This window comes from Arachis ipaensis, chromosome B10, assembly GCF_000816755.2.
Source record: "Arachis ipaensis cultivar K30076 chromosome B10, Araip1.1, whole genome shotgun sequence".
Taxonomy (NCBI): Eukaryota; Viridiplantae; Streptophyta; class Magnoliopsida; order Fabales; family Fabaceae; genus Arachis; species Arachis ipaensis.
Genome location: NC_029794.2, coordinates 115,246,382 through 115,257,788, shown reverse-complemented (window position 1 = coordinate 115,257,788; position 11,407 = coordinate 115,246,382). Strand labels below are relative to the sequence as shown.

At 37.2% G+C, this 11,407-nt stretch overlaps 1 protein-coding gene across 2 annotated transcripts in view; it reads right to left on the bottom strand.

Moving 5' to 3' along the window:
* The window catches only part of LOC107624212 (F-box/LRR-repeat protein 3), a 2,315-nt gene extending 717 nt beyond the window's left edge, over nucleotides 1-1,598 (bottom strand). Inside the window, exons 1-3 of one of the 2 annotated variants that reach the window (XM_021113255.1) lie at nucleotides 1,546-1,598; nucleotides 497-1,096; nucleotides 1-466 (exon numbers count right to left, since the gene is read on the bottom strand). In XM_021113255.1, coding sequence (XP_020968914.1) covers nucleotides 1-466; nucleotides 497-775 — 745 coding nt within the window. In that variant the 5' untranslated portion in view covers nucleotides 776-1,096; nucleotides 1,546-1,598. Of the gene's footprint in view, nucleotides 1,097-1,545 lie in introns of both variants that reach the window. The other variant, XM_016326695.2, reaches the window with a different exon arrangement.

The window sequence follows — 11,407 nt, the reverse complement described above, 5'->3', positions numbered from 1 at the left end:
ATGACAAATTCACCTTTTTCAGCCCAGTAACCGCCTCGAAAACCGCCACGCAACCAACATCCGTCACCTTGGGCCCACACTCCGCAAGATTCAGCTCCTCCAGAGAGGAAAAACTTTTCAAATTGGAAACCCCAGTGTCGGTGATTCTATCGCACTCCACAAGAACCAAAACTTTGAGAGTTTTGGTCAATGGCCCAGAAGCTAAAAACCCTAACCCAAGATCCGTAACCAACGAACAACCCTCCAAGTTCAAAACTTGGAGAGAATTCAAGCGCCCGATCGCCTCAAGCGCGCCGTCTCCCACGAGGGAGCACCGCCCCAGGTCTAGGTGTCTCAGGTGGTGGTTCGAAGCGGCGCAGATCGCGGCGACACCAGCATCAGCAACACCGGTTCTCCGACGGAGTGAAACCGCGGACAAGAGGCGGCATCGAGAAGCGATGGAGGAAATGGCGCGGTGGGAGAAGTGGCGGAAGGTGCGGCGGTGGAGGGAGGAGGGACGAAAGGAGAGGTTGAGAGTTTTGAGGTTGGGACATGTTTTTGAGATGAAAAGGAGGTTATTGTCGGAGAGAGGGGCGGAGCAGTGGAAGTGGGTGAGGTTGGGGAACCTCGGGAGAAGAGAATGGAGGGAATCTGGTTCGATGAGACGAATGGAGGTTCGTGTGAGAGCGTGTATTGTGAGGAAGCGCTTGCAGACTTCCGAGAAGGAGGTTCTATCATGGGGGTCTTGGAGATGGCTCAGGATTAAGCTGAGTTCGTCGTCCCCTAGCTTCATCATTCTTTTGATTCCTCTTTCTGTCAAATCGTCTGCAGTTATGCGACTAATCTCATTCCAATGTTTTGATTAATGGGTGAAAGCAGCCTGTGGTTCGGTGCTTGGTTATTTTCTTATGTTCCCTAGTGGTTAGAGTAAACAGATTGCTACGCAACTCAAGCATAGTTGTCAGAACCGAACCGGTGATCGAACCTGTCAGGTTACTGGGTCATTGGGTTACTGGTTCAATCGGTGGGTCACTGATTGAACCGGTTAACCCGGTCCCACATAAGTAAAACGTATAAAATAGCTAAAAACTTAAAAATTAACAGTTAAAAAACATATCTTCAATAGTATTTTAATAAACATTAAGTCTCAAATCCTAAAAATAAGTAGTAATACGAAAATAAACATAATGTGAATGTGGTAACATGGCCAAGGATTCATGAAGAAGAAGATGGGTCCAAACACTTCAAGCCTGCCGCTGTGGTCCCATAGAACATGCTGACATGAGCATTCATAGCCACAGAAACTATTTCATCAGCAACTCAGCAAACAATGAGCTGAATCTTAATAGATATGGCTCCCTACAAGTTGTTCCTTCTGGACATACTATCAAGTCACCTGTTTTCCACACACCAAACAATATTCATGTTCTCATCTGCCAACATACAGAATCAATCTACAATAATCAATTAATTCTGACTATCAGTACTAAATCAAACAGAAAAACATGTGAAAGTAATGGCAACATACAAAAATCAAACAGAAAAACATGTGGAAGTATTGCCAACATACAAAAATCAAACAGAAATCAAAGTATCAAACATATGTGAACAACCAATTTGGGTAAATTCTAACAGAAATCAAACAGAAACCAGCATACATAATCAATCTACAATAATCAATTAATTCTAAGTTTCTAACTATCAGTATTCAGTAGTCGTTTAGTAATAACTTATTGAAAATTAACTTCAAAAAATGAAAAAATTAAAACTACATACCTGGACGGCTGGACGGCTGGACCCTGGAGGGATGGAGGGACGAGCAGAGCAGAGAAGAGGGAGACAGGAGGTGGCGACTCACGACTGACGACCTGGAGGCAGTAGGCGACGAGGAGGCGACTGCTTCTTCACGGTGGTGAGTGGCGCACGAACTCTGGCTGAAGCTGCTGGCTGCTGGCTGCTGGGTCTCCGCGCCGGTGACGAACTGAAGCAGAGTAGCAGACTCTCTATCTCTCGGCTGTCAGCTCTCATGGCCAAAGTAACCGTTTGGGAAGGGAAAGGGGGAAACAGGGGATGGATGCAGTGAATGAGGGTATGAGACGGATGGAGGCTAGGGTTAGTTTCAGCAGCAGCTCTTTTTATTATTTTTTTTTAATTTTTATTAGGAAACGACGTCGTTTCCAGCAAAAAGGAAAAAAAAAAGGTTCGAACCGGCCCAGGTTAAATGAAACCCGCCAGTTCTCCGGTTCTTATTAAACCCGGCCGGTTCAATCCGGGTCATTTCGGTTTGATTCCTTGTCCGGTTATATGTCTCGCCCGGACCGGTTATAACACCGGTTCATCGGTTTTCCGGTCCGACCGGCCGGGTCGGTCCGGTTCTGACAACATTGAACTCAAGTATTACTGTAATCTAAGTTTAATCATAAAAATTATTCTCACCAAAAGATCGTAATTATAAGTGTACACGCCATTCTTTCAACCAAATCATTTATGTTGGGGCTTTATGTTATCATTGTCGCCGTCTTCTTCTTTGCGTTTCTCCTTCTCTTCCTTTTTCTCCTTCTTCTCCTCCTCCTTCTTCCTTTTTTTTTTGCGTTCCTTTCTCTTCGCGTGTTTTTTCCCATCGTTATTTTTTTGTTGTTGCTGTTGTTATTCCATTTTTTTTCTTTTTCTCCTCCTTTCCTTTATAATTCTGCAGCATTATATATTTTTTTTCTTTTTTTTGTTTGATTTTTCTTCTCTTTTTTTTTTATTTTATTCCTCTCAAGAGAGTGAAACAAGAAGAATTATGACAAAATAAAATAAGAAGAAGATAAAGAAGAAAAAATTAAAAAAAAAAGAGTAATAGAAGATGAGGAGAAGGAATTTTGAATTTGCATAACAACGAGACTAAATGCACCTCAATTCACTCATAAATAAACCAAAATTAAATTGAGAAATGAATCAAAATTTTTTAAGGAACAAAAAATTTGGTCAATACTTAACAGCAGCATCAAGTGAACCTCAATTAATTAACAAATGAACCGAAATTAGTTCAGATTTAAATAAAACAAACTAAACAACCACACATGAACAAGTTCAGCAAATTCAAGTGAAATGAAACCAATTAAACTGAAAAATGAATCGCAATTTCTTAAGAAATAAAAAATTTGGTCAATACTTAACAGTAGCATCAAGTGAACCTCAATTAATTGACAAATGAACCAAAATTAGTTCAGATTTGAACAAAAACTAACTAAACAACCACACATGAATAAGTTCAGCAAATTCAAGTAAAACAAAACCAAATGAACCTAAATTAAACTAAGAAATGAACCGAAATTTCTTAAGAAATAAAACATTTGGCCAATACTTAACAGCAGCATTAAGTGAACATCAGTTAATTTACAAATGAACCGAAATTAGTTCAAATTTGAACAAAAACTAACTAAAAAATCACACATGAACAAGTTCAGCAAATTCAAGTGAAACGAAACTAAATGAACCTAAATTAAACTAAGAATGAACCGAAATTTCTTAAGGAATAAAAAAATTGGTCAATACTTAACAGCAGCATCAAGTGAACCTCAATTAATTCACAAATGAATCGAACCTCAATTAATTTACAAATGAATCGAAATTAATACAGATTTGAACAAAAACTAACTAAACAACCACATGTGAACAAGTTCAGCAAATTCAAGTAAAATGAAACCAAATGAACCTAAATTAAACTAAAAAATGAATCGAAATTTCTTAAGAAATAAAACATTTGGTCAATACTTAACAACAGCATTAAGTGAACCTCATTTAATTCACAAATGAACCGAAATTAGTTCAGATTTGAACAAAAACTAACTAAACAACTACACATGAACAAGTTTAGCAAATTCAAGCGAAACGAAACCAAATGAACATAAATTAAACTAAGAAATGAACCGAAATTTCTTAAGGAATAAAAAATTTGGTCAATACTTAACAGCAGTATCAAGTGAACCTCAGTTAATTCACAAATGAATCGAAAATTAAATTCTGAATGAACCAAAATTATTTAATGATGACGATACACAAACAAACTCATTTCAAAACAAGCACAGACTAAGTCAATTTTGAACAAAAATACATCCAAATTAATTTTGAATCAGACAATGTCATCAATATGGCAAAAATTCGATGATAATGATAACAATAATGACGATACGTATTAGAAGAAGACAATGACAATAACGACGACGACGACGACGATGATGATGATGATGATGATGATGATGGAGGAGGAGGAGAAGGATGAAAAGGAAGGAGGAGAAGAAATTCCAATAAGAAAAGGAGGAGGAGGAGGAGGTATTGTTGGTGATGAAGGTAACGAAATTGAAAAATAATGAAAAAAAGTAGTAGAAGAAGAAGACGTAGCATCAGGAATAAAGAAGAATATGCGTGTGTGAATTTGAAGAATTTGAAAGAAGAAGAAGAAGAAGAAGGCATGAAAAAGAAGCATGTGAATCTAAGAGACTTGGTTGGACTTAGTTGGTTAAATTATTTATATATGTGGAGCTTTATTGTAGAGTAAATTACCAAAATAGATTAGAAAAATTTTTAAGTGTATTGGTACATTGGTGTTTTAGAGATTTTTAACAGTTGATCAACGATTAAAATTTACTGAAATACCAATGTATCGGTATACCTAAAAACTTTCCAATAAATTAATATGTCAACTGGTACTCCAATTAGTGAGCTCCACGTCAAAGAAGTTAGGTTGCGTTTGTTTTTTAAAACTGAGTGAAGGTTGTAGTAGGCTTAGAGAAGGGGGGTTGAATCTATGCCTTTCTTTAAGTTACTGAAATAACCTCTTTTAATTAATCTTGTAATTCTGATTCTGTTTGAACTCAGTAGCGGAAATTTATGAGACAATTTATTTTTGTCTCATGAATATCATAAAACAGAATAGAGCAGAAAAGAGAAGAGCTAACACCATCATGTATCCTGATTCGGTTGCCTCTTGTTATGCAACCTATGTCCAGTCTCCTCCACAACAATGGAGAAATTTCCACTATAGTTAAAAGTATTACATACACCAATTTTACAGGATTGACCCAATCCTTTCACACTCAAGTTCTTACCTAACTTGACATTAGCTATGCTAATACCTAACTCTTCACTCTTAGTGCTAACCCAACTAAGGAAGGGATACCTCACAGGTACAAGATACAAGACACATACATACCTAAAGAAATCTGAAAATAACTCTAGGCTTTTTTCTCAATTGTATCACTCAGCCTCTTTCCACTCATGGCTTTTACTTGAGCTCTCTCAATATGCCTTTTCACTCAAGAAATTACAGAAAGATAAACATTGAAAAGTAAAAATACAATCTGTAAAACATGAAGGAGATTGACTTCATCAACAGCCTCTTTGTTATGTGATAAACCAGATTTGCATGTCTCTGACTCAGTTCTTCATTCTTGGCAGAATGCTTCTTTGAAAGAAAGCACTGTCCAAGTAGAGGGACTTCTTCAGAGAACTTCTTCACAGAACAAAACCACAATCCCTGGTTTTCTCTCCTTGTCTTCTGAATGAACAGAAATCTTCTTTTATCTCCTTGCATGTTGCTGGATTCTTCTTTCTAGGTCAACTTCTTGAGCACTATGCTTCACCAACCCACAAACTCACTTTTTCTCATTAATTCTTAGAGTAGAAACTTTGCTTCTGACCTTCTCTTGTTGACCGAAAGCCATAAAATAGCAACCACAAAAGTCTTCCAACGGTAAAATGGATCTGAGCCATTGATAAGCTACTTGGTCCCCAATACTTACTTGTGACCGTAGATACACAGCAGATTAGGGCAGAAATCAACTTTCTCTTGTAACCCATTTTTGGAATGGCAGAGAGTTGAGAAGAAGAGAAGAACGCAGTATTCATGCAATAGGAAATGGTTTACCTTTAACCTTTGTCTAAGCTTGATTTGGTTTGAACTTGCTCATTTGACCTCAACCTTTCTTGTCTAACTTTCTCTTTCTTTCTTTCTTCTGTGAATAGCGTAGGGAAGAAGCTCTCTCTCTCACTTTTTCTGATTTCTGACCAAGGCACAAAAGTGAACGTTGCTTTTGGTAAAGCAAATGAGAGGGGTTTGCTTGCTGAAATCAAATCGGGCTTGGATCGGGTTATGATTTGCTTGGCCCGTTTTGATTTCTCAGCTTTGTTTTTCTTTGGACTTCGTTTATGTTATTAACCCATCTGCCTTGTTTTATTTTCCATTTACTTTGGGCTACTGTATTGATTTGTTTTGGCCTGCAATAATAAATATTCAGCCTCATATAATTATAAATAATCAATACTAATTATATTCTTTGCCCAACAAAATAATGTTTGTCATCATTAATTAATTTTAGTTAATTTCTTAACTCAAAAATCTCCCCCTTGATGACAAACATATTTTAGCAATAGATCAAAAGGAAATGAGTTTGAGTAAAGTTAAGCAACTTCCCTTTGAATGATGTTGCTTGCTTTTATGTTGCTCCCCCTTTCCTTTTCAAGAGTAGCTCCCCCTGAATTTATGTTCTTCTTCTTTTTTCCTGTTTATAAATACTTATTTGGAACCAAATAAATACCATATACAAACCAAAGATGCAGCAGACAGTGATAATTTTTAATAGCTCATGACAGATCATACTTGAGTCAAAACAGAGCATCAAAAATACAGGGTCAGGGTTAAAACAGCAACATATCATAAAGCAAGTTTCCAAACTCATGCAAAAATGATTACAACAGTAGTAAACATTTGCAAATTCATGCCAACAACATTGTAGCAGCAGCAATTAACTAGAATTGATCAAGTATATACACAATCTTGTTGCTTCATCATGCGCTATTACTCTCCCTTTTGTCATCAAGGGTGGAAAATAGGCAAACTTAATCAAAAGATCACCTTTAAGCCTGCAAGAAGGTGTTAGAACATAGTTCAAAATACCAAATAAATTAAAAGTAACTACAGTAGTTGTTAAGGTATTACAGTCATCCAGAAATAACAAACATAAGTTCCAAAGTAGCAAATTGAACAGAATTCATGAGACAAAAAGAGCAGACAGCAGCAGCTTCATGAAACAATCCTAGACATCTGAACCATTTTCCTCCAAATCAGCTTCCTCTTCAACATCAGAGACAGGATCTTCATCTTGATTTAGATTGTCAATGAACTTCATAAACACAGCCACTCTATCCCTTTATTTTCGGAGGAAATTCTCATGTTTGCTGGCTAGCTTTTTTTGCTCTTTGCTCATAGCAATCATGTGATTAGATTGGGAGATAAACTCCTAAACAACATCCTTCACAACATTCAGCAGAGCAGATTTTTGGCCAGTAGAGATGGAGGTACCCTCGGTGGAAGGAGGAGGAGATTCATCGGGAATGAACTCTTCATCATCATCATCTAGAATCACTCTCTCAGATCAAGTAGATCTTTTTTGCTGTTTCACTGCACCACCTCCCTTTAGATATGAATGTCTATTTTCATAATCCTCATTGGTCAAGTCAACACCAAAATGCTCAAATATGCAAGTTAGAAACATGCCATAAGGAAGTGCTTTGTCTTTTTCACTCCTAACAGAGTCAAATATGTATCTAACCATCAAATATACAAATAAAATTTCTGTTTTGGTGAGAAGAGCATATAAAACAAGAGTGTCAGTGCAGGAAACCCTTTGATATGAACCACTTTGAGGAAGTATGATGTGGTTGACAATTCTGTGCAACTGAGCATGTTCATATCCTAGGGCTTTGTGAGTGGGTGTAATGCCATCAATCAAGGAGACATGTTCACAAATGTTAGCCAAAGCATCATTGTAAGAAACATCAACTCCTTCATCCCACTTAACAGAAGCATAAGCACAAGGCCCAACATCAGTATACTTCAATGAATCACTGATTGTTTCATTGTTTAAAACTATGTCTCGACCTTTTACATATGAGTGAACAGTGCCTTCATGATATGTCATGTTAGCATAAAACTCTTTGACCAAAAGAGGATAAACAGGTTTTTTTTATGTCAAATAGATGATTCCAGTCTGGAAATTCCAAGTTTTCAACAAAAGGAAAGCCTTTCTTTTTCAAAGTTGGTAAATCAGCAAGAAAAGAGGGACACAGGGTACGGTACTTAATAACTCCATCATAAAAGTCATTATTCATGGCAAACTTAAATCTATAAGGATTGTAGTTGGAGTGAGATGTCATGAAGTGGGATTTATGAGCAAAAGGATCAATGTCAGGTTCTCTAACAGATTTGAGAAGAGGATGAGGTTTACCTCTTTGAGAACGCACGGGAACCGACTTTGACTTAGGTCAAGTGGGTTCAGAGGCAGGTTCAGACGCTGCTGGTCGTTTCCCTTTCGACGTACTAGGCTTCGACAACCCAGGTTTGGATGGTGGTTCCTTCAGAGGTTGAGGGTTTGGCGTCGACTTGGCTGAAGAAGGGAACCTTAAAGGGTTCTTGGTGCGAGCCATGGGATCAGTTCGTGGAGGAGAGGTAGGAGGAGAAGGTGAGGGAGTGAATGTTGGGTCCTAAGAGCATTTTGAAGGTCTTGGATTTGCAGGAAGCTTATGAATCCTTTCATGCTGTGGCCTTTTAGCAATAACTTTCTTCCTCATATGGTAGGTTTAAGATTTTTGAGGGAAGAGAAGCAGTAAAGATAGTGGGAAGAAACCGAAAGGTTTGAGGAGGAGTTTTGGAGGGAAGAGAAGGAGTATTGGTAACCGTTCCCAAAAGAAAGTTTCTCAAACCATGCAACTGCATAACCTTTTGATATGACTTGAAAAGACTTGATATCACAAAAGAGAAAGATTTGATTTTATTTCAAAATAAAAGGAAATCAGTTCAGAATTTTAAAGAAAAAGAAAAAAAACTTTATTGGACTTAAAGTTAAAATAAAATTAAAAGAAAACCTTTTTGGACAAAAAATTGAAACACACAAGCTAACAAAAACAAAGACAAAAATATCATGTAACATTCATATTAGGCCGAGAAGATGGTTGAATTTAAGGAAACACAATGGACCACTCCAAATCTGATATTTGAGGTTGGCCCAGATTAATTTTCACACGCAACAAGCCCAGAACACGCTGATTGAAGGGAACATTCTTCACCTGTCCAGAATTGTCTCATACCTGTTTATGAGATAAAAACTCCAATAAACACATTAGCAATTTTCAAACAATGAATAATAGCTCAAAATTCCTAGGCTAGTGCATGCAAAATCTGTCCTCAGCAAGTGGTTTTGTGAAAATATCTGCTAATTGCTCCTCTGATTTAACAAATTGAATGCTAATATCTCCCTTTTGGACATGTTCTCTTATTGAGTGAAATTTCACTTCAATATGTTTAGTCCTAGAGTGCAAAACTGGATTTTTAGAAATATTAATGGCACTCATGTTATCACACAGCAAGGGAATATTTTCAGCATTTAATTTGTAATCGGCAAGCTGTGTTTTTAACCACATAAGCTGAGAACAACAAGAGGAAGCAGCTATATACTCAGCCTCTGCAGTGGATAAAGCCACTGTTGGCTGCTTCTTACTTGACCAAACATTTAAGGACTTTCCAAGGAAGCAACATAAGCCTAATGTACTTCTCCTATCAACTCTATCACCGGCAAAATCTGCATCACAATAACCAACTGCAGAAAAATCATCAATCTTAGGATACCAAAGACCAAAATTGGATGTGCCATGAACATATCTAATGATCCTCTTAACTGCAGAAAGATGTGACTCTTTTGGTTTGGATTGGAACCTTGAACACAATCCAACGCTTTGCATAATATCGGGTCTAGAGGAAGTTAAGTACATAAGAGAACCAATCATTCCTCTATACCTAGTCTCATCTACATCTTTCTCAGTTTCTCCCTTATCTAATTTTGAATTAGGATGAATGGATGTTCCCATGGGTTTGGCATTTTCCATACCAAATTTCTTAACTAACTCCTTGGCATACTTCTCTTGGTGAATGAAAATACCCTTTTCAGTTTGTTTAAGTTGTAGCCCAAGGAAAAATTAAGTTCATCCATCATACTCATGTCAAATTCACTTGTCATGAGTTTTCCAAATTCAGAACAAAGGGATTCATTTGCTGATCCAAAAATAATATCATCAACATATATTTGGACTAGAATGAAGGAATCATCAGAATTCTTGATAAATAGAGTTGTGTCTGTGGTGCCTCTTTGAAAACCATTTTTCAAAAGAAAAGAGCTAAGTCTCTCATACCAAGCTCTAGGAGCTTGCCTTAAACCATAGAGAGCTTTTGATAATTTGAAAACATGGTTGGAATGCTCTTTGTTTTCAAAACCAGATGGCTGCTCCACATACACTTCTCTATCTATCACACCATTCAAAAATGCACATTTCACATTCATTTGATATAATTTAAAACCACAAAATGCAACATAAGCTAAGAGAAGTCTTATGGCTTCCATTCGGGCAACAGGGCCAAAGGATTCATCAAAGTCTATTCCTTCTTCTTGGTCATATCCTTGTGCCACTAGCCTTGCTTTGTTTCTTGCAATGCTGCCATCTTCTCCTAACTTATTCCGAAATATCCACTTGGTGCCGGTCACTTTCTTTCCACTTGGCCTTGGAACCAAAGTCCACACTTGGTTCTTCTCAAACTCAAGAAGCTCATCTTCCATTGCTTTTACCCAATAAGGGTCACTAAGGGCTTCCTTAAAATTTTGAGGCTCTATTTGTGAGAGAAGGACAATGTTAGTTCCTTCATTTGCCTTTCTAATTGAAGACCGAGTTTTCACCCCATGAGAGACGTCTCCAATGACAAATTCTTCAGGATAATTCTTCAAGAATCTCCATTCACGAGGTCTGGTGGACTTGGAGGCAGATTCAGATACCAATGGATTTTGGGTGCTGCTGGCTTCAGGATTTTCTTCAGATTCATGAGACAAAATGGAATTGTCTCTTGAATTTTCAGCAACTGCAGTTTCTGGTTCAGCTTTAACAGAATTTCCATTTTCTTGATTTTGCACAGTTTCATCGTCCTTTTGAGCTTGATTTTCTGCATCACAATCTTCTAAAATACTTTGCACTAAGTTAGTATCACAAAATATAACATGTATGGACTCCTCAATAATTCTAGCATCTTACTGATAAACTCTATATGCTTTACTAGTTGTGGAATATCCTACAAACAAACACTCATACGTCTTTGGATCAAATTTACCCAAATTGTCCTTGTTATTTAAAACAAAATATTTGCATCCAAAGATATGCAAGTAGTCTAAGTTTGGTGGGTAACCTTTCCAAAGTTCATAAGGGGTTTTCTTAAAAAATTTTCTTATGATTGTTCTATTCAAAATGTGGCAAGCTGTGTTAACCGCTTCAGCCCAAAGGAATTTTAAAACATTGCTATCACAAAGCATAGCTCTTGTCATTTCTTGTAAGCTTCTATTTCTTCTTT